Genomic DNA, 24,734 nt, shown 5'->3' with positions numbered 1-24,734 from the left:
TAGAGTTTCTCAATTAATCTCAGCATTATCCAATTTTATCTTCCTTTCTCTCACTTAGATGCAGCATTAAATTCATTTTAAAAAATAAGGAAACTAGGGCAAGAGATGTTAAATGTTTTTTCCAAGGTAATACACTAATAAGTTGCCAAGACAAAATGTCCTAAATTCAGATTCAGTGCTTATTTCACTTAACTGAGATCCCTGCCTAAGAAATTATCTTTTTTTAAACTCTTACCTTCTGTCTGTCTTAGTAGCAATTCCAAATGCTACTACCTGCCTGCCCCTGCCTGAAAGACTCTTGAAATAATGATAAGGGCAATACAAAACCAGAGAATTAAGAAGTCTCAATTTCTGTTCTTTAGCTATAGACACTGTACTAAAAAGACCTCTCAGGCTAATCAAACAACAGTCAAAGTGTCTTTAGAAAAATCCAAAAGAAGCAGTTTACTATTCCCAAAAGAAAGGCACAAAGATTGAGCTATGAATCTGAAGTCTTCCCAGAAGTGTAAATGAGTCTTACTTGTGCCTTTGTGAGGACAACAGGCCATTTAATACTTAGTGTCTCACCAAGAGACCTACAAATAAAGGATTAAGGTAATTAAGAATGGAAGTTCATTGGCCTCTTTGTCAAAGAAAGAAGAAAACTGAGTCCTAAGAATAAAAAAGGTATGGAAGTTGAAAGGTAGCTCTGTCCTAATTTCCAGAACTATTTAATATTATTCTCCTTCAAACAATATCTGTTTCAGCAAAACTAACCTATTTATTATTCTCTAATGTCAGCATTTCCTCTCCACCCTCCAAGCCTTTGCACAGATCATTTCAAATGCCTGTAAAATTTTCCCTCCTCACCTAGTTTCTGTCAAGATTCAACTAAGGTACTACTTCTTACAGAGAACATTTACTGATTCCCCTAGCTGTCTGTGTTTTTTTTCTGCTCAAATATTATTATATTTATATCTCTGTTTAACAAGTGATTCCTCCAAAGAGATGATAAGCACCTTAAGGAGAGGTACTGTTTTTTATTTTTATCTTTGTATCCCTAGCATCTTTCATAGTGCCCTGTAGTAGTCAACACTTAATAAATGCTTTAGGATCTAAAATGACTCTAAAGACAATACCCAGGAGGAAGATTTGAGTAGGAGTTTCAGAACTAATAGATTAACAAATAGCTAACTGACTGTCCTTTAGCATTTGTTTTTAGGTTTTTAAGATAAACTATAACTTTCTATCTAACCTTGTAATTTTTAAGTCTTGTCTATTTCCCTGTAGTAACTGACAACAAAAAGCCTTGGAGGGGGGAGTTCTAAAGGAACTTTTGTATGTTTGATTTAGTGATAGCAGGGTGGGAGAGAAAGTCATGTGAATCTATTTCCCATTCTGCAAGAAGACTTGAGTAAAAAGAAATTCAAATGAAAGATCAGACCTGATGATAGCACTGAAAGGTGAAAAATAAAAGGTAAACAAAATCCTGTAGACACTGGGAGCAGTAAAAAGGGGTTAATGAGAAGCCAATTAAGTCTGGGGGGGATTTAAACTAGAAAGAGGCCTGTTCATTCACAGAAAGGTCTTCTAAGCCTCCAGAACCTATCCAAGGTATTAACTGATCAGCATTAAAAAAAATTATGGCATCATAAAATATCAGATGAATCTAGCCTGTCCACCTTTAACCAGCTCTTTCAGAAAGTGAGCTGACAAACTTTATTTGATTAGATAAAACACAAGAACTACATTTCTAGAGGAACAGTTGTAGATTGGCAGCAAGGTGCAATGGAAAGAGACTGGCCTTGGAACAGAAAGACAAGAGCTCAAATTCTAGGTCTGATGCAATCTAGGTGTATGACCATTGCCAAGGTACTTCCCATATCCTAGCCTCAGTTTCCTCATCTATAAAACTGACATAAAACCAGTGACTCTAGCCACAGAGTTACTGTGAGAAAAAAAGCTTTAAAAACCATAATATTACATCAACTATTATTATTGTTGTTGTTGTTGTTGTTGTTGTTATTGTTATTACCAAACAGATTGGATGTGTCTTCAGCTTTGTCCACTGGATCTGAAAGAGAAAAAAGGAGAAAGGAATTAATAATGTTTTCCTTCCAAGTAAAACTATTTAGCTAAGAAAGTCATCAGCTGTCTAATACCCAAGCTCACCCTGATAGAGGCCTTGTTGCAGAAGACCCGAGTAATAGCTAACCATGTGGGAAGTTCTAATACATTCTGCAGAACCTCTTCATCCAGCTCCAAATTGGTCAGTTGTCCCTCCCCTTTCAGAGTACTCAGGTTGATTTTGTCAGGGGACAGATTCTTAGTAAACCTGATGAAAATAAAAATGAGGATCAATTACTTCCCATAATGTTTCAGTACTCGGACCAAAATCCTACCTCTGATTAAGATATTTAACAATAGACTCATATATATTTTCTGCTAGTGTGTATCATCACTTTTCTGCACTCAGGGCCCAGGGGATTGCTAATAGTTCAGAAAAACTGGGGTCTTCACAAGTTTATTTCTAGAGATAAAAACTCATAATAAAAGATGTTTGGAGGACAGTCAGTATGAGCAATTTTCATTACTGTTGCCTCTACATGTTTCATTAATTTTCTAATCACACTAATCATAAAATTGAACATTTACATAAACAGCATAATAAAGTTAAAATATTTTGCTAAAAATTATAAAAAGAAATGAGAAAGTAATGTCAGTAAAGTAGAAGGGCATATCCATTACTAAGAAGAGATGAGGACAAAAATAGTGACCTAGTAATATTAGCTGTGGAGAATAAGTAAAGAAGAAACAGGGTATCAATTTCCTTTCACTTAATGCCCTACAAGTTAGGTAAGAGTTCTGTTCAAAATAAGAGTTTTGTTCAAATTAACTGTGAAGTGGTAGTAATTAATACATATTACTCAAGGCTTAGTAAAGCTGAACAGTTTAATGTTCCATTCATGGCACACCAGTAAATAGTTTCATATAGTAATGTAGTTGTTACTGCAATATTAATAGCAGAGAAAATGAAAGGTATAGAGATAAGGTAAGTTAGAAAAGGAGGAAAAGAAAGCCCAAAGTCAGTCGATTTTAAGTAGGGCCTAGTTTCTGTAGCATCAAGAAAGTATAGCTATCTGGTTTGATTTCTTTCTACACTCTACACTGTATTCCTTCTCCCCAACCAGAATTCTCAGCTTATCCTACCAGGTCTTCCAAGGATCTTGCATTTTTTAGTTACCACAACACAGATGGCTCAACATCTCAGCACTTCCCAATCACTCAACAAAAGTTCATATATAGGAAAGGAGATAAATTATCAAGAATTAAAGCAAAAACCAAAGAAGTAAGGGGCAGCTGGGTGGCTCAGTGGACTGAGAGTCAGGCCTAGAGATGGGAGGTCCTGGGTTCAAATCTGGTCTCAGACACTTCCCAGCTGTGTGTCCTTGGGCAAGTCCCTTAACCCCCATTGCCTAGCCCTTACCACTCTTCTGTCTTGGAACCAATACACAGTATTGACTCTAAGATGGAAGGTAAGGGTTTAAAAAAAATTAAAGTGATAAGGTACATGTTTGAGTTCAGCTATATAAAAATAATAAATTGCAATCACTCTGAAAAGCAGAAATATGGAGTCTAAAAGGAAAATAAATGACATTACTCAATTCTTAACATTGATGGATAATAGCTTATTGATTACTAGATCTTAAAGTGTATTAAAACATTTAAAACCAAGTCACCATCAGTCAAGTGATAAATGCATATGAACAGACAACACATTTACAAGGAGGATGAATGTTAGCTACTTCATCTTCAGGTCTTGCAAAATGAGAATTAGATTTTATTATTTTTTAAATTGCATTATAACAATATGATATATAAAATGAGTACAGAAATGAGACCTTATTTCCAGACCAGCTCAAGATCACGTACTTGTGACCTTAATACAAACTACTTCCTCTCTCTACACCTCAGTTCTTTTATCTATATAACAAGGTTAGAAAAAATGATCTCCAGAGGACTTTTCTTTTCAAGTTGTCTTCAACTAAAGCTGTGTGTTTATGTGTCTGTACATGCACCATTTTAGAGGAGAGAAAAAAGGAGCAGATTGTCCACCAAGTTTATTATAGTGGAACTTCATTTACATACAAAATAGGAAATAAAATTTATAGACTCTAACACTCTAATTCTTTTTTAATTCTTGCTCTCCTCATTCCCAAAGCATCTGTGGTAAATCCCTTCGCTCACTGAGCAACCTATGTTACCACAATATCCTCTCAGCAGAGAGCCCCAGATTTTACTACAAAAATGGAGGCTCAGTGGTAAGTTCCCTCTTATTTCAATTCTATACTTCAAATCAATCCAAGCACAACCAATCCACAAGCATTTTATAAGTACTTCCTATCTGCTAGACACTGTACTAAATGCTAGCGATACAAAGATAAAGAAAACATTTCTAATGTTGAAACCATTTGTCAATCAATGAGTATTTATTTATTTATTTAAAAACCCTTACCCTTATCTTGAAATCAATACTAAGTGTCAGTTCCAAGGCAGGAAAACAGTAAGAGCTAGGCAATTGGGTTTAATTGATTTTCCCAGGGTCACACAGCTAGTAAGTGTATGAGGTAAAATTTGAACCCAGGACTTCCCACTTCTAGACCTGGTGCTCTATCCACCTAAGCCAAGCTTAAAAAGTATTTATTAAGCACTTATTATGTGTTAGGTATGTGATAACTCATCGTTTCCCAATTATGAGCAATTACTTCATTTCTAGTTTTTTTCCTGGACTCACTGTTTAATGGTTAGCCTATTCCCATCCCATTATACTCACCTTATTCCAGAAATCCTGAACCACCAGATGCCAAACTCCATTCTCCAGCCTCAATTCAATGCTCCTTCAGACCTATTCACCTAAATTCGCCTCCAAATGTGTTTGTGCCTTCCAATGTGCCCTCTTGAATGTCTGCTCCAAAGCATAAACCTTTTTCTTCCTCACTCCTTTTTGTCTCCTGGCCTTCATTAAGACATGGTTCTTGCCCAAAGACACCATTTTCTTTACTACTCTTTCTGGTATTGCTGAAACTTAATCTCACACACTGTCTCCCAAATTACCTCTCATTGTAGGGTAACTAGAATACTCCTTGCTTCCTAAGGTCAATTCCAGACCCTCCAAGACTACACCTTCACTAAACAACTTCTCCAGTTCTGAGATGAACTATCTAAATTTTATCATCCTAGTCTGGAAAATCTCATTCCTGCTTCCTTAAGTTCAGTGCCTGGCTCAAAGCCTTCCTTTCTCTTCACTTTCCTCCCTTCATTCTAGAGTACTGCCTTATACATATTGATATCTTCTTAAATACCCTAATATCCCAGTCCTTCAGTCTACTGGCCCCATCTTACCTTTCCAGACCTCTATTATCTTACTTCCCCAACCCTCCACATAAGCTAATTGTATTTCCACTTGCTTAATTGTAGTTCCTCAAGTATGTCACTCAGTCTCCAACCTTTTCAGTGATTTCTCCATGCCTGAAAAGCCCTGATCTTTCATCTCTAAATCATTTACTTCTTAAGTTTCCCTGGCTTCCTTCATTACCATGACCTGCTACAGGGATCATCTGAGTATCAGTTAATTTTTTTATTTTTATACTTCGAAAGGTTTATAATTTAATCATTATGGGAGCTCCCTTCAGTAACAGTTGGCAATCCAACATTTCATGAGTTGTGATGGTCCCCAAATAAGTCATCTGGTCACCAAATTTCTAGTGATAACCCACTCTGAATTCGGATAAGCAGATACTTGATTTGTTGTTAAGACATACTCTAAGACTTCCTAATTTGTTAAGACCTAGCAGATTTTATGTACTATTGGATCTGTGAGTATATGAGAGTATATGATACAGCGGAAAGAGCAAAAAAACAAAAACAAAAACAAAAACAAAAACCCTACCTCAGACACTAGTTTTATGATGATCCTGGGTACACTTAACTTTTCTCAAAATCCTCATCTGTAAAATGGAGATTATAATTTCTATAGCCTTAAAAAGTTAGTGTAACAATCAAAAGAAGGCTGTGTGTGTGTGTGTATGTGTGTGTGTGCTCATGCATTATACCAATCAAACTCTCAAAGATAGTTTATAGAACTGGATGAAATAATACAATTCATTTTGAGAAAGAAAAATCCAGGTTATTAAAAGAGATAATGAAAAAAATATGAGATGGAAAAATAGCACTTCTAGAATTCAAACTATATTTTTAAGCAGCAATCTTGAAACCATATGATACTAGTTTCAAAATAGAAAAGTAGATTAGCATAACAGAGTAGACAAAAGAATTAGTATCAATTGAACTTGTTCTGTGGTCATGTGACTGACAAGATAGATGACCAGACCTTTTCTCTGATCTTGAGGACCCTTCAAACCTCTCCAAAACAAATTATGGACCAAAGATAAAGCAATTTCAGCTATATTCATGGTTCAAGAACACTGAGGACCCAAAATAAGATTAAAAAGCAAACAAACCATGAACTAACTCCTACAGAGAGTTCACTCAGCACCTCTCTCCTACCACCCACCAAGTTACTGGCTACAAAGCTGCATCAATCCAAGCCTTGGCTTTGCAACTTAAAAAACATGCCCAACTCCCCTTTCCCTCTTTATACTACTGTGTGCATAAGTTTTTGAGGTCACAATAGCCAATATCCCCTCAGTAGGTGCTATAAAAGATGTCTACAGGAATACAAGGAAAGAGGGCACTCAACCCCACAAATACCTCCCTCCCACCCCTCACTCCCAAGCTGAGATCTAAATTCCAAAAGAGAGAAATCAACATTGCTACAACAGAATGAGGCTGGCAAAACTCTGAGTTCCTGGTGCTGATCTAATGGTGAATTACTGGAGAACTTAAAAAGAAGGTAATAAGAAAGGACACTTATTGGTGGGGGAGGTGAGAGGGAGCACTTTGTGTGTGGCTATGAAGTACTTTACTAAGCCTAGTTAAAGAGCATATAAATGGGGATACTTCTGTCCCCCCCCAAAAGTCCCTTGGAGGAGAGATCTAGCTAGACTAAACTGTAAATCTGCCTAGAGTATAAAGAGGCTGAGATGCTTTGAGTTCAAACCCCCAGAGAAACCACCAACAGAAATGAAGGAGTCAGAAAGTGAGCAATAGGGGAAAATATCGGGGGAAAACTGAAATTACAAAACATTTCAGGAGGAAGAAAATTCAAAGACCTAGAACATAAGCAGATAAACAAATAAGGAAAACATTAACAGCAGAAGAAAATATAACCCAGATCTAGTAAACAACTCTAGCAAACAATTCATGACTCTATGAATAAATGCTTTTAAAACAAAGGAAAATGACAACATTTGATGAGACAAATGACCCTGTGGAATTTGAGGGGGATAGGGAAATGTGACATGCTGCTCCTAAGTGCTCCTAAGAAAAAGATAAATGAGAATTACAAGAGCAGAATTTGTGGTCTGCACAACAGAAACAATTAACAGAATAGAAAATCTTGAATCTGCAATGGCAAACCTTACCAAAGAAACAAAGGAAAGCAAACTGATTGGGCAGTCAAATACAGAGAAGCAGAGGACAAGAAAACCCAGGAGAAGCAGAAAGTAATAACATTAAAAGGAAACATGCTTTCTATTCAAGCAAAACATAATGGTGTTGAAGACAAGATTCATCAAGACAATCTAAAAATTATAGGTCTCCCAAAGGAACACAAGTAAAAAAACATGAATACCAGAACGTAAAAAAAAAAATAATATAAGAAAACTGGCCAGAAGTTCTGAACACAGAAAAGTAAATATCAGTGGAAAGAATGAATGGATTGACTCCTCTTCCTAAGGAATAGAGAGAATAGAGAGACTAGATGGTGTTATGAAATAGAAAAGGAGCATCTGGGGTAGATAAAGAGGATGGATATTGAAGAAACCGAGAGAGAAATCCTCTAGAAAGCTGTACCAAAAAAAAAAAAAAGAAATTTAAAAAATGAATGAATGGGACTAGTTGGTGAAAGAAGAAATGAGAGGAAAAAAGAGGGGGAAAGGGGGCATTTAGGTAGCATAGTAGATAAAGTGCCAGGACTGGAATCAGGAGAACCTGAGTTCAAATCTAGCTACAAACACTTCCTAATTATGTTACTCTGGGCAAGTTATTTAACCCCAATTCTGTAGCCCTTGCTGCTCTTTTGTCTTGGAACTTGTACTAAGATTGAGCATTAGGGTTTAATTGTTTTTTAATCACTTAATACCTATTTCCATATTATTCATTTTTGTAATAAAGTAATCTTTTAAACCCCAAATCATATACCCATATAAACAAGTGATAAATCATATATACTCCCGCAGTTCTTTCCTTTGATGTGGATAGCATTCTTTTTCATGAGTCCCTCAGGGTTGTCCTGGATCACTGTATTGCTATTAGTAGCATAGTCAATTAGATTTGATTGGTCCACAATGTTTTGCTTTCTGTGTACAATGTTCTCCTGGTTTTTATGCTCTGCATCAATTCATGGAGGTATTTCCATGAATGTGAGGAAGTTTTTAAAGGAGAGGGGGATTGAATAACTATATAAAAATAGGAAAGAAAAAGTAACTAATGAGCAAAACTCCAAGAGGAAAGAAATAGCAAACAGGAAGAAAATGAGGAAGAGAAACAGGGAATAGTCACTTTAAAAAACATTAAGCTAAAGTAAATGAGGGGGTATTGTTTTAAAATTTTGATGCACTAATCAGTTGTGCCCATTAAAAATTTTTTTTTGTTCTTTAAATTTTTTATTTGTTATAAGGGGATGGCTCTAGGGGAAGGGAAAAGAGGAAGGACAGTAATAGAAACACACTGTAGAATTTTAAAACTATTCCACCCTAATCAGACCATTCTTTAGAAGATTTGATTTAGCTATTTCCTGATCAGTAACAATGGAGATACTTGAAATAACAGAATCAGGTCTTGGGAAGTCCACATCTCTCCACCCTAATCAGTTTAACAAGATTTTGAAGGTCTGCATCAAACTCAAGATTCAATTATCTGAGGAGATGGCCTTCAACAGACATGTGCAGAAAAAAGGACAGACCTCTGGGCTGTCCTAAGTCAAGCTAAGTCCTCATTGGTACAGATGAGATGCAGGAAAGTGATGTAAAAACATCCAGATAAGGCACGGCACTTCCTGGCTCCTCCTCTTCTCCCGGAGAGATGACTCTGGCTGGCAGCCTGCTAAGGGTTCCGACATCTTGGAGTGTTGGGTGGTGAGTTTTGCCCTGGAGTTGATTTCAGGTTTGGGCATCTTAGCTGAGCTCCTTTGGAGGTCAGGCTGATTCCTTCCTCCTTCATACTCCAAACCCTTACTCCCTTATCTCCTGATCTCCCTATCTGATACTAATCAGGTGGGGGAAGGGGTCAGGGGGAGGGGAGAGAAAAAACCTACTCCTTCTTCTTCTTCTTCTTCTTCCTTCTCCTTAATCTTCTCCACTATAAATTAAATCACCATAAAAATTCCAGCTGACTTGGGTATTTTATTATTTGGGATTTCCCTAGGCGACCACTTAAATTTAGATTTTTTCAGTTTCAACCATAATTTTCCCTTACACACACACACCCACACCCACACCCACACCCACCCACCCACACACACACACACACCTGCTTTAAGACCTCTCTCCTGGGTCAGCCAGGTAGCTCAGTAGATGGAGAGCAAAGGGCATAGAGATTGGGGATCCTGGGTTCAAATTAACCACTTTCTAGTTGTGTCACTTTGGCAAGTTAATTACCTCAAATGCAAAACTCTTGCCATTCTTTTTGTCTTAGAACTGATACTAGACAGAAGGTAAGATTTTTTGTTTTATGTTAAAAGAAGAATGGCTACTAAAGGCTCTATAAAATAGATACATTTGTTTTAGAACTTATAATTAGAAGAACTAAGAAGGCAGGATAAAATAAATGATACCTGAACAAATCCTCTAGGTACAATGTTTCATTGAATAATTCACCTGGGCACAAAATAGGTTCAGGAAAGTTTTGGTTCTCTAAAACTGAGTCCATGCCAGGCATGGATGAAAAAGGCACTGTCTTGGGTAGAGATCTCAGACCCAAGTGATGAAACAGGTGCACTCCCAGGGTTCCAGATATCCTGGAAATGAGGAATATGTCACTGAAGTCACAGATATATATGGTCATTATATTTCTATGCTTCTAATAAGAGATGGAATAAATATTCTGGAATATAACCCTAAGTCTCTGAGACTATTTTTGCCTGTGAAAAGGTTTCTAACAACAAAGCCACAAATGGAATACATATTCTTTATTAACACAGATATTACCATATTGAAAAGAGAAAGCTTATGAAGTACACCTCCAGCAATTGCTAGAAGAGTACTGAAATTAGCTATAAGAAACATCTAGTTGTCTAGAAACCATAAATGAAAATTTAACTGATAAATAATTCATAAATACTGATAGGTATAACGCATGCTTCATCATTCTCATAGGAATCATGCACAAGAAAAATGTGCAATTTTTGGAGAATCTGTGAATTAATGAATGAAGAGAATAAGCTATAAACAGCATAAGTAAGTTATGAATACTGACACCAGGGACAGTTCTCCTAAGGCAGAGCTGGCCTGGCATTGTAAAAACCTTCCTATGTAAAAAAACCCCTCCAACTATAGTTTCCTGAATTTTCTCATTTTGCTTTATTTACAGTATCTGAAAAGCCACTAAATTAGATTTTGGGGTGGTGGAGGAGGAAACAAAATCTTTGTTTTAAAAATACAAATTCTTCTGAGAAGGGTTGGGGAATTATATTCATTCACATAGTGTAAATTATTTCAAGAAGTATATTTCCGTATATTTACTCCATCATATAAGAGACAATCCACTAAATGCATGGGGATTTTGTTTAAGGGAAAGAAAAGATTTAAAATTTTTTGAAAATGGAGCATCTAAATGGAATGCCATACTAGAAAGCTTAAGGCATCATGAAGGCATTAAGTGTTTATAAAAAAAAGAGTACCAAGAGGTAAGAAGATTCCAAGGAGAAATTGCACACTTCAGAATTTTGCCTTAAACTGGTTCAAATCATAAGAAAGTCTCTCTTGGTTTTTTCCTTCCATAATGAGCTTTGTTCCCAGGTCTCAGAATTAATGATATCACTACTGCACTATTTGATGTAAATATTTTTTCCCTAGTTGCTGTTTTTCTTTCTTTTCCTAGCTGTACTGATTTTGTTCTTGTTTTCAGTTTCATATAATCATCATTCCCTATTTTATCTTGTGATCACCTCTATTCTTTGTTTGGTTAAGAGGCAGCTGATGAGGCAGTGGATAAAATGTTGGACCTGGAATCAAGAAGACAAGAGTTCAAATCCAGCCTCAGACACTTACTAGTCTTGACCCTAGTTGAGTGATTTAATCTGTTTGCCTCAGTTTTCTTAACTGTAAAACAGGAATAATAGTAGCACCTATAACTTAGGGTTGTTGTGGGGATGAAATGAAAGAATATTTGTAAAATTTTTAGCACATTGCTCATCACAGAGTAAGAGCTATATAAATGCTTATTCTTTTCTCTCTTAAGAATTCTCTTCTTAGGGGGCAGCTAGGTAGTTCAGTGGATTAATCAAGAGGACTCTCACTCCTCTCCTCTTTAACTAGGCATTCTCATTAATTTTTAAATTTTCATTTTTTTGTCCTTTTAAATACATAGTTCTGTGGATGGTTAGATTTCTGGGAAATGATTATGATTTCACTGGAGAGGCAAAGCTAAAGTGGGCTAGAAGGATAACTCAGTGGTCACCTGCTATTTTCTTTCAACCATGCTGGAAAACAAAAGGACTGTACATTAGTCAGCTGGACTGAACAAAGAGCTGGGGTAGTCTAACCATACTTTGAATAAAAAAAATCAAACTTGCATAACCTTGGTATAGAAATAGAACAAAAGGTAGCACAGTTTTTAAATGTTTTCTGGAGCTTGTTGATCCATTCCCAGAGATTACCTGCCAAGGAGATAAAATACAAATAAAAAGAAGTTTTACAAGCTTAAAAAAAATTCATTTTTTGGTGTCCCCTTCCAAAAAATATTTCTCTTTCTCCTTATTATCTATCTCTTCCCGTTTACTTTAGATCATCATTTCTGATTCATGACCCCTTATAAGCATCTGGTCTTTCTGTTTTCTCGCTATTCTTCATACAATCAAAGCTTTCAAGGTATCCATTCTAGGCTCTTCCTAGGATGCTTATTATTCCATGGATTTCCCTCTTTCATTGTGCCTCACTCTCAGAAAGAGGCCAATAATTGAAGGTATCAGAGAAGATAAAGTCCCATTAATGTTCTATACTTATTCTTGTTGACCTGTTTTTCCCTACATTTGTCCAGAAATCTCCATGTTCAAGCTGTTTCAAATCTTCCAGGTGCCAGTGGGGTCTCAACTCTACCTCCATCATCTCCCAGAAAAAGTAGACTTTTTAAAGCATCAAATCCCTCAGGCCTCATCTAGTTCAAGGTCCTCTCTCCTTCACCCATAGTAAAATTCATCAATGGAATCCCCTCCTACCTCCAAAGCAGGGCCTCTTTCCTTTCTCTCCCTTTTTATTTTTCCCTCTTCCTCCACAACCACTTCTCCCTTGACTCCTCTCTTTCTGAGACCATAGAGCATCATTGCTAGCTCTGGATTTGACCCTACTGTCATATCACACACTTCTTCCTTCCCTTCCAACCCTCTCTGACTTTCATATACTCTCACATGCTATAATTTGTTCCACAAAAGAAGCATTTGCCTGTAGGCAGAATGTCACCAGGTCCAGGACCTAAAATCAGGAAGGCTCAACTTCTGGCCTCAGACTTCCTAGCTGTGGGACCCCTGGGCAAATCACTTAACCCTATTTCCTCAATTTCCTCATCTGTAAAATTAACTAGAGAAGGAAATGGCAAGTCACTCTAGCATCCTTGCCAAGAAAACTCCAAATGGAGTCACAAAGAATTGGATGTGACTGAACAACAAAAACTATTAAAAAAAAGTTGTTGGACAACTCAGCATTGAGAGTTAGAAAGAGAAATTACATTTAAAATCATCCTAGATGTTATAAAGTATTTAGGAACCTATTTACCAAGACAAACACAGTAATTATATGAACACAACTACAAAACACTTTCCACACAATTAAAACTAGATCTAAATAATTGGAAAAAAACATTAATTGCTCATGAGTAGGACAAGCTAACAATAAAAATGACAATTCTACCCAAATGAATTTACTTATTCAGTGCCATACCTATCAAACTATCAAGAAACTTTTTTACTGAATTAGAAAAAATTATAACAAAGTTCATTTAGAAGAACAAAAGATCAAAAATATCAAGGGAAAAATGAAAAAAAAAGTGAAGGATAGGGGCCTAGCAGTACCAGATCTTAAACTGTATTATAAAGCAGTGGTTATCAAAACAATATGGTACTGGCTATGAGACTAAAGGAAGGATCAATGGAATAGACTTGGGGTAAATATCCTCAGTAAGATAGTATACAATAAACCCAAAGATCGCAGCTTTGGGGACAAGAACCCACTATTTGAAAAAAACTTCTGAGAAAACTGGAAAATAGTATGGGAGAGATTAGGTCTAGATCAACATCTTACACCCTACACCAATATAAATTCGGAAAGGGTAAATAACTTAAATATAAAGAAGGAAACTATAAGTAAATTAGGTGAATATAGAATCATATACCTGTCACATCTATGAGAAAGAAAAGAATTTAAGACCAAGCTAGAAAGAGAGAATATCACAAAATGTAAAATGAATAATTTTGATTACACTAAATTAAAAAGGTTTTGTACAAGCAAAACCAATGCATTCAAAATTAGAAGAGAAGCAACAAATTGGGAAAAAAATTTATAACAAAAACCTCTGACAAAGGTCTAATTTCTCAAATATATAAGGAACTAAATCAATTGTACAAAAAAATCAAGATATTCCTCTATTGATAAATGGGCAAGGGACATGAGTCGGCAGTTTTCAGATAAAGAAATCAAAACTATCAACAGGCACATGAAAAAGCATTCTAAATCTTGTATAATTAAAGATGTATTATTATCCTATAATGCAAAGTTTAAGTTCTTTTGATAGTAATTTTAGGATAAGCAACTTGCTACCTCCCGGGATCCAGAAAGTGAACTATTTGGAGAAGGCACCATGAAGATGCCTGCAGAAACCACACACTGCACCAGCAGATCCAGAGTGAACTTTGGGATGTAGTGATTTGAACTGTAGAAGGTTGAATGCATATATTTTGAATGTGCACTCTTATGCCAAAGGGGACTGCTGCCAAATTGACTTTTGTTAATGTAGCAATCATTGGTTTTGTTCTTTTTCTCTTCTATCCTTTTATCCCCAAATTATTGTAATTTACCTTTAGAAACTAAAATACTGTATGTATCTTTAGAGTTGCAAGTTGGTCATGTTTAAATGATCCCTTGGAGCAAGTAGTCTCCCAAAGGATGGGGGGGGAAGTATAATTGGAATTTTGTACCTTTGAACTACATTACTCAGCATCCCTTTTCCTCTTTCACTCCCACACGTTGCATTCTTATGCTGTATTGATAAAGTTGTTTGTAACCCTGCTTTCGCACTCTTCTTCTCACACTTTCCTCCTTGCTCTCTCTTCCTGCTTTTCAGGATCCAGGCAACTCTCTCTTTGCTAAGGCTATCATTTTCCTTTACTTCAAGTTATTATTAATACATTTTACAAAATTATAATACTTGGAGTATCAAATATTAATTTTTAAGCTTACAGAGAAATGCAAATCAAAACAACTCTGAGGTATTTGATAGAGGAATGATCCAGAGACTTTGGTACCACCTCACACCTAGCAGACTGACTAATATAACAGCAAAAGGAAAGTAATAAATGTTGGAAGGGACATTGCAAAATTGGGACACTAATGTACTGCTGGTGGAGTTGTGAATTGATCCAACCATTCTGGAAGGCAATTTGGAACTATGCCCAAAGGGCTTTAAATGACTGTCTGCCCTTTGACCCAGCCATACCACTGCTGGGTCTGTATCCCAAAGAGATAATAAGGAAAAATACTCGTACAAAAATATTTATAGCCTCACTCTTTGTGGTGGCAAAAAAATTAGAAATTCCCGTCTGATTGCAGAATGGTTGAACAAATTGTGATATCTGTTGGTGATGAAATGCTATTGTGCTAAAAGGAATAATAAACTAGACAAATTCCAGGTAACTGAAACAACTTTCAGGAACTGATGCAGAGTGAAAGGGGCAGAACTAGGAGAATATTATACACAAAGACAGATACACTGTGGCAAATGGACTTCTCTACCAGCAGAGATACAATGATACAGGACAATTCTAAGGGACTTAGGAGAAAGAATACTACCCACATCCAGAGGAAGAACTGTGGGAATAGAAACACAGAAGAAAAAAACATTTCCTTGATCACATGGTTCAATGGGGATATGATTAGGGATGTAGACTCTTAAATGATCACTCTATTACAAATATTAATAATATGGAAATAGGTCTTGATCAATGATATATGTAAAACCCAGTTGAATTGCTCATTGGCTATGGGGGGGGAGGAGAGGAAAAGAACATGAATCATGGAACCATGGAAAAATATTCTAAATTAAATAAAGGAATAAAGAAAAGAAGGGGGGGAAAAGATTTTTTTTAAAAAGGGTTGTTGGCCCCATAGCAAGGGTTTAGCTTTGCTGAGAAAGCTAAGAACCTATATACTGACAAATTTGTACTTTATCAATAAACTGAATATGCTCAGAACTTTGTGCCTCAATTTACCTCAATTTCAAACACAGCAGTAGCCACTTTTTCCAGTTTGGCTGAGAAAAGGAGAACATATAAGATAGTCGCTTGAAGAAATGATAATCAAGTGAAAATTTTATAAGGATGAGGGAGGCCTAAGTGTATTTGTAGGAAGGGAATAAACAAGGAGATAGGGACAAATTGAAGATGTAACTTTACTAAAGTTTATGCAACATAAATACCGACCTTTATATAGCACTAGATTTTGTACAAAGTATGGACTCAAATATTTTTTGAATGAATGGTAACAAAGGAATTTATTCAGTGAGAATTTTGAAAAAGAAAATTTATGATCCTGGCTTGGCTACTATTCTTGAAAAAATGCACAAAAAACAGTTTGGAAGATGAGAAAGGCAGTACCTTAAAGAAGAAAGAATATTAAAATGGATTACCAATAGCAGCCTCTTGCCTTCAAAGATACAGGTAAGGTATTATCAGCACTCCCACTTTACAGGCAAGATACAGATGAGACAACTTGAACCCATAGACACAAAATTCATAAGAGATTTGCCCAGTGCCACAGAGAACTATTAAGTATAGAGAAATACCTAAAATCTAAGTATCCTGTACTTCCCTTGGACTTTTTACAGCAACCAGATATGCATGCCAATGGCATATCATTAATTAAGCCTCTAGGACCTTATCTATAGACTAGGTGATCATTAAGGTCTCTGGATTTTATAATTCCACTCTTAAGGAAATAATAAAGCTTAAGAAAATGCTGGTTATCTTTATCTTCCAGAAGAAATTATATTACATAAAATCTATCACAGAATTTTACCTATAACCCTTTTTAAAAAATAAAATGAGTATCAATTGAAGATAAGAAATCTCAAAACTCTAATTCTCCTTCCCTCTGGTTTGCACTTCCCTTTAGCTACTGTGATTAAATTATATGATGGAATTTACTATTAAATCACAGGTTGATTTCCTATTGGCTGATAAGAAAAGTAATTCTGTGTGGCTTCAGTCAGGTCATACTGTAATTTCTTCCCTAGACCATTTGTCACAAGCCTCCTCTTTGTGAAATGATCACCATTTTTTTTTTCATTTACACTACACAAAATCAACTTAGTCATAAAAAAATTCTAAATCCCACCACACATCACCTACAAAGACAAAAAAACTGCAGTATTCCCTAACCCCCAAAACTCACAGAATGTTAAATCTGGAAAGATCCTGCCTGATCCAATCCCCTCATTTTACAAAAAAACCTATATGGGTTTTCAAAGGTTGAGTGACTTGCCTAAAATCAAATTGCTAGTTAAGAAGCAAACTCAGGATTCAGACTTAGGCTTTATGACTGCAATGCTGTTATCTTTCTACTATACCCCTCTACCTTACCAGTCTTCTCTGTGTAAGGAGCAACCATCTCTCTCAGGGATGCACCCTGAAATAAGAGAACTTCTGGTTTAATTTTCTAACTGCCATGTACTTAATATGAGTAGGTCCTATAACTAGTTAGGGCCTGCAAAATCTAACTGAAGTATCAAAACCAATATTAATTGGTTAGTTTGCAAATTTATAATTTTAAGTATCAGGTACAACTCCACATCAACTACTATCCCATTTTTACTGATAGCCTCTTCTGTCAAATGTCCTTTGGTTTTTAAATTATCATATATACTTATTTACCATTTGAAATTCCATTGTACCCATCTTGCTTATGTAAACAAAATCTAAATAACAATCCTGAAAACTGCTGCTCAGAGTTCACTGATTTTTATATATTAAGTCTATGTTCTGAGCATTATAAGCCAGTTTTTATTGTTTCCCATCCATCACCAATTTTATAATTGGCACCAGTACTTATCAATAAACCCTTAGACAATTTTTGACTCATACTCCTGCCATGGCCTAGGTAACAGGACCATATGATCTTCAGGAACAAGACCTACCTACAAGACACCTGCAACAGTGCCACTTGTGGAATACTTTCCCAGAGAAGTCTCCTCAGCTGCCATAACTGACTGAGTGCTGAAGAGAGCCCAAAGCTCCTTTCTAATCCCCAACATACCCACAATACCCTGTGTTCAAAGGACCTTGTAGGGTAGATAGGTGGCTCAGTGGATTGAGAGTCAGGCCCAAAGCTGGGAGGTCCTAGGTTCAAATCAAAGGAACTTGTTTCTTCAGAATTCAAGTCAATTTACAATATTAACCATTTGCTTAAAAATACTTCCATGCAGATTAAAGTATATGATTTTTCAATTGATTATTTGGGTTTATATTTTGGGGTTTTGGTTTTATAAGACTGTTCACTTACAACAATGAACAATATGGAAATATGTTTCACACAATAACAGATGTATAAGCCAGACTAAATCATTTGCTAGCACAAGGGAAGGGAGGGAAAGAGATGTTTGATCATATAACTTAGAAAAACTTGTGTGGAAATTTGTTATTACATATAATTGGTAAAAATAAATAAAATAAATATGCTTTCTTCATAGAAAGTAGGGAAAATAATTCATGTCTATCGTAGCAAAAAGAGTACATGACTAATAGTGGGGTAAAGGAATATTAGTCCTAGCCCTGCCACTAGAGAACGTCAATTAACTTCCATAAGTCTCAGGTTCCTTATCTGTAATATGTAGAGACTGGACTGAACTCTTAAATTTTAAAATTCTTTGATTCCAATCACTAAAACAATAAAATTAAAAGATCACCAAAAGGAATTCAAACTCTATGTAACTTAAAAAAATGCTCCTGGAGAACAGAAAGTGAAACTTTCAACCCTAAATAGTAAGGAATTATAAGAGCAGAATGTTTTTCTATAAATCAACATCCCTTGTTTTCAGCTATTTTTCTTTGGGGGAAAAGAGGGTTTAAATTGTGGAGGTAAAAGGGTATATCTGGAAATGATTATGACTTAAACAGAGAATAAAAATCAAATAAAATTCTGTGATTCTGTAGTTTGGCCTATGTTTATTTAGCTTTAAACTTAAGGTAACCAAAAACCTGACACAGTATACATAAATTAGCAGTATTTAAATGTTAACCATCCTAGCCTACCAGATTCTCTTCCTCCTCTAAGTAATATATCCTAATCTCTTTCTCCATGGCTTCAAAAAAATCAAACAATTTATTCTTTAAAAGTTCTTGTTCAGTAACCTTGCCTGGTGCCTTTGCCTCTAACTAACCCTTAAAATGTTCTGCCCACCATCATGTCTTTCAACTTCTTCCTCTAAATTCTTGATCTTGGCAATTTCGTTCATTGACACAGCTTTATATATAGCCTTCATATAGATGACTCCCAAATCTATATCTTCAGGCCTGATCTCTCTTCTGAGTTCCAGACACATATCTCCAACTGCCATAACAACAATGATCACAATATTTTATGGTATTTTAAGACTTGTAAAGCATTTTATATATGTCTCTCTTTTGGTTCTCTCCACCACCCAAAAGCTCTCTAAAGATTATTTTTTTAGAACTGTTAAAAAATAGCTCATTAAGGCTTGCAAAGGGCTTTACCAATATTTCATTTTATCCTCACAGTGACCCTGCAAGTTAAGTGTTATTATTTAGTTATTATTATACTCATTTTACAGATGAAGAAAATGAGGTTAGCAGAGGGTAAATGACTTGCCCAATAAATATCTGAGACTGGATTTTAACTTAGGTCTTACTGACTAGGCAGGTAGGTGGCACATTGGATAGAATGATGGGACTGGAGTCAGGTTTCATTTTCCCGAGTTCATGTCTGGCCTCAGATATATACTGGTTGTGTAACATTGGTCGAGTCACTTCATTGTTTGCCTCAGTTTCCTCATCTATAAAATGAGCTGGAGAAGGAAATGAAATCACTCCAGTATGTCTGCCAAGAAAACCCCAAATGATGGGTTTCAAAGAGTCTGACAACAACTGAAAAACACATTCACCTTACATCTTTACTACTTCTGATGGTGAACAGTTTTGTTGGTCTACCACTACACCTAGTCTTTCAAGTCCAAAAGCTTAGCATTATACTTTTTTTATGTCTATGTGTTATCTCCAATAGAATACAAGCAGCAATTTGAGGTTACTGTTTCACATTTGTCTTTGAGCCCACCTAGATGGCATAGTGGGAAGAATGGTGGAATTAAAGTCAGGAAGTCAAGAGTTCAAATTCTGTCTCAGTCCCTTGCTAAGTTGGCAAGTCACTTGACATCTCTCAGTCTCAACTTCCTCATTTATAAAATAGCCTATCTCACATTTTTGAAGATCAAATAAAATTTTAAAATATATAAAATACATACATATATATATCTTTGCAAACCTTAAAGAGCCATATCAATGCCAGTTATAATTATTGTTTTTATTATTTGTATCCTCAGAACCAATCACAATGTGGAGTGCAGAACAACCACTTAATAAATGCTTGTTGATTAACTCTTTTCTCTCCCTCACTTCTCATATTCAATTAGCTAAAAATGCTCTTTATTCTATTTTTACAGTCTTTCACATCCATTTCTTCTTCTCTATTCTTATCACATTCACCCCCTCATAATAAACATAAACATATGGGTACCTACAGTATTGCAGTATATAAGTTTACCACAAGGTATCTACTCAATATCCTGGGAACTATCCTCCTTTCTCTTGACAACCAGAAGCATAACCAAAGAGCACATGAATGGTCTGCCTGTTTATCCCTCTCTCCCCCATGTGACTAGCCCATCTTCTTTCATGCTCATGTATATCTTTGATAACATTCTTCATTTCATTGCTTCATAATTTCCAGTTGGTAATCTATGGCAAGCCTGCTCAAGATTTCATGTACTTCTCCATTGTACTTTGGTAAGTTTTCATTTTCACTTCTTCAGAAACTATAATGTTCCATGATTCACAGTCATTTAACACTGGAAGGATACTAGTATTACAGAGTTGGACTTTCATTTCAGGGAGAAGCTGAAGGGACTAAAAGAATGATACGATTTCCCAAAAACAATCAGGTCCTATTAAACTGTAAAAGAGAAGGAAATGGCAAACTACCCCAGTATCCTTTTCAAGAAAACCCCATGGTAGCTATGGTCCATGGGATCACAAAGAGTCAGAGAGGACTGAACAAAAACAAAACTATAAAATACTCCATGATAGTAGAAGTCTGTATCTTAAATAAACTATTTCTCACAGTGCCTTGTATAGTACTCTTTACAAAGCAGATGCTTAATAATTGTTTTCTGGATTTAAACAAACTGAACTGAATTAACATTAGGTAAAACTGTTTTAGGGGAAGGAAAGGGTTGGAGGAGATTGGATTTGTGACTTCAGTGGTATAAAGCAAACCACCAAGGCACATCCAAAATTATTCTGCAATATTAAATCTTGAGAGTTTCTTGGAACACTGAAAAGTTCAGCTATCCATCCCAAATCATACAATTAGTATGTGCCAGGGACAGAACTTGAACCCAGGTCTTCCTGACTCTGAAACTTGCTCTCTATCCAGTAATACCATTCGTCTCCAAAGATACATGCCATTAATCTAAATATGGTGATCTAAATGAAGGTCTTTCCCAAATAAAGGTCTTTTTTAATCTGCCTATTTGGTTCCTCTCCAAAAATTGGAACCAAATTTCACTACTACTCCAAACAGTAAGCAGACCAGCATGTCAACCACAGCAAAAGATGCTCTAGTCAAAAGCAGAACCTCACACCACTTTCATCAAACCAATTTACCAGAACTCCTAATTTAAATGTGGGGGAAATGAGGTCAGCCTCCACTCGGTACAGGTATTGCTCGGGATAAGTGATTTGTGTTAGTTACCAAGCTTAATTTTTCCTCTTCTGAAAAACATGCACCATCCTGGAACCAAACTTGGGCAATAGCCAAATCTCCTCATATTCCATATATAAACAGACATTCAAAGTTAAAGGTATTATTAAATCAGTACCAGATCCAATCTGATATGAATGAGGGAAACGAAGTTAAAGTCTCTCAGCCACAAGTTCTGGCAACCTTCAACCATAACAGCTGGGACAGACCCACAGTTGCCTATCAAAATACTGTTGTGACTGCCTCCTCTCTTCAGCTACAAGATTACCCAGGGCCAAAAAACATTACTTAATAAATGGTTACAACACTATAATGAATTTTGTTTTTACAACATTCTTGAAAGAGTTCCAGTTTCAAGGGGAGCACTCTCAAACTTTGTCCCCCACCCGACAAGATCTACTTCTAATTAGCCTAACGAAGGAGTAAAAAAGGAAGCATGGCCTAGGGAAATAGCATGTAGAGAGGTTCATACACAGCTATTAATGTTTAAAACTGCATTAAGACATTTGGGAAACCTTCTACAAGGGAAATGCAACAGGGCTGTGGGAAGAGATTGGCAGCCTCTGAGAATAAGTACCTGATGCACAAGCTCTAATGGGGAAAAGAAAACAAGGGGGCATGAAGATTTGGAGCTTCTGGAATTCAGATTCTAGGGGTGAATCAATCTAGTGGCACGCAGACAGGGAGGACGGGAGATGGGCAAGAGCCTGAGTACTGTAGGGGAGGAAATCCAGGGGAGAAGAGATCTTAGAATCATACGTAGCACCATAGATTTAGAGCTGGAAGGAACTTTAGAGGACATCTAGTTCAACCCGTCATTTTACTGAGGAGGAACCTGAGATCCCGGGCACGGCTGAGAGTGGGGGACAGTGGCGAAGGGCTGGATCGCAGCATCTAGATTCAGGTTCTCCGCCTCTGGATTCACCCCACCTCCCGTTTTTTCCCGGGTATCCAGACTCGAAGGGGAGTGCCGAGGAAGGGAAGGAAAGGAGTCTGGGGACACAAAGAGACTGGGTGCAATGGGTGGGGAGGGAGTCCCCTAGAGAGACTTTCTAAAAGGGTAGCAGAGGAAAGAGGACCCAGATTCAAATTATGCCTCTGGTATTTTCCAACTGTGTGACCCCGGGACAAGTCGCCCCGCCTTTGGGGCCTCAGTCTCCTCATCTGTAAAATGCGGGAGTCGAACTGTGGGTTCCTGGATCTGCCACGATCACACATACACAAACACAAGAGGCACCAGGCCCCACAGTCGGGTTTGGGGAGTCAAGGGGCCGGGCCTCGGTCAGTAGGAGCAAAGGGGCACGGGGAGGGGGCGGATGGGATCGGGGGCTCTCACCGAGACAGGTGCTTCAGGATCTGCTTCTTAATAATCCCAGCCATGCCGGGGCTGGGGCCGGGGCCGGGCCGGGCCGGAGGGAAGGGCCTGGGGCGGCCCCGACTTTCTCAGTCCTGAGGGAAAGGCGGCCTCCGCGCCTCGCCGCTGCCGGGAAGACCGGCCGCCGCCGCTGCTGCTGTCGCCGCCGTCACCGTCACCGTCGCCGTCGTTGCCGATGCCGCCATGACCGCTCTCCCCGCCCGGCCTCCTCACCCTCGCTTCCCAGGCGTCCTCGATTCCTCCACGATCCCACCTACCCGCGCGGCGCCGACCCGCACGGGAACGAGACTGGAACGAGGTTGGAACGAGCTCGCGTGCCCGCGAGCAGGCAGTGCTAGCTCGAGCGCAGAGACGCCTCCCAGCGAGCGGCGGAGGGCACGGGCCTTCAGAGGAGCCTAGAGTAGGAAAGGGGAGGGGAAGACAAGAGAGAGGAGGGAAAGGGAAGGGAGAAGGAAAGGAAGGGGGTGTAGGGGAGAAGAGAGGAAGAGAAAGGAGGAGGGAAGAAGGAGATGATGGGAGGAGAGGACAGAAAAGAAGGGAGGGGAGTGAGGGAGAAGAAAGAAGAGAAAAGGGGGCAGGAAAGGGGAGAGGGGAGAAGAAATGGGAAGGGAAGAGACTTCCAATACTTACACACTACGTTTATTTTCTGAAAACCAGCCTAACTAATTCTAGAGAGTCTCATTACCAATTACAGGTTGGTTTCTCCGTGAAAATTTATACTTCCGCTGTGGCAATCTGTAAAACAAAAGAAAAATGCAAAATGTCTCATTTCTCAGCAGACTCTTGGGGGAAGCGGCTGAAAAGTAGCCAAAAGGGGCTAAGAATCAAAACATGTTTGGGTTGTGGTTTTTTTTTTTTAAAGATCACCTGTAAACATTACCTTAATTATTTTAACTATGAAATCCGTATTCAATGACCAGCAAGTACACATCATCATCATCATCATATTTATATAGGGTGTCCCTAAAGTCTTGATGCAGTTTTGCTCTAAAATTCAAGCTATTAAAACTTAAAACTGTACTAAAACTTTGGAGATTCCAAGTTCATCTGATGCAGAACTGAGTCATGTCAATATTATTGGTATTATTATTCAGTCATATCTGACTGTGATTTCACTTTCTTGGCAGGTGTTGAAGTGGTTTGACATTTCCTTCTGCAGCCCATTTTCCAAATGAGGAAACAGAGGCAAACAAGGTTAAACGACTTCCCCAGGGTCACCCAGCTAGGAAATATGAGGTCAAATGTGAATTAAGGTCTTCCTGACTTCAGGCCTAACACCCTATCTGCTGTGTCACCTAGCTATCTATATGGATACTGACAGATAGTAAAAAAGAGATAGAAGCTAGAGCTAGTCTCTGGACTCAGGAAGACCTGGACTCAAGCCTTGGCTATGATAGACACTGACTGGGTGACCCTGGGAAAGTCAATTAATCTCTCAATACTCCAGCAACTTTCTAAGACTCCAGGTTGTAGAAGAGGTGCTGATCTACACTGGTAGAGGGAACTTCCCCACAACAAGTTCTTCATATCATTAAAATCATAGATCTAGTTCAAATATAAACAAATGGAAAATTTGGTTTCATCACCAGTCCAAAGACAGTCATCTAGCATTTCCAGGATCATGAAAATAAGCAAAAAGACAATCAGGAAGGTATAGTATAGTGGTAGTCTCTCAGTGATCGAGAATGACTATTGTCTTTGTGCAGTTTCATCCACGGTGTACCCTCATGTGGCTTTGGAGTCCAAAGGCTGAGGCGCACAGTGTGTGGCACATGGGGCAAGGG

The 24,734-nt window shown here is 37.5% G+C and overlaps 1 protein-coding gene across 3 annotated transcripts in view; it reads right to left on the bottom strand.

Moving 5' to 3' along the window:
• Positions 1 to 23,326, bottom strand: part of BLTP3A (bridge-like lipid transfer protein family member 3A) — a 75,542-nt gene extending 52,216 nt beyond the window's left edge. Inside the window, exons 1-3 of one of the 3 annotated variants that reach the window (XM_016430996.2) lie at positions 22,912 to 23,326; positions 2,152 to 2,314; positions 2,015 to 2,053 (exon numbers count right to left, since the gene is read on the bottom strand). In XM_016430996.2, the coding sequence (XP_016286482.1) occupies positions 2,015 to 2,053; positions 2,152 to 2,314; positions 22,912 to 22,955 (246 nt within the window). In that variant the 5' untranslated portion in view covers positions 22,956 to 23,326. The remainder of the gene's footprint in view (positions 1 to 2,014; positions 2,054 to 2,151; positions 2,315 to 22,911) is intronic. The other 2 variants (XM_007483711.3, XM_007483712.3) reach the window with 2 other exon arrangements.
• Positions 23,327 to 24,734: the final 1,408 nt, after the last annotated feature.

This window comes from Monodelphis domestica, chromosome 2 (assembly GCF_027887165.1).
Source record: "Monodelphis domestica isolate mMonDom1 chromosome 2, mMonDom1.pri, whole genome shotgun sequence".
NCBI classification, from domain to species: Eukaryota; Metazoa; Chordata; class Mammalia; order Didelphimorphia; family Didelphidae; genus Monodelphis; species Monodelphis domestica.
Note: the sequence above shows the minus strand (reverse complement) of the source record. Positions and strands in the feature narration are given on the sequence as shown.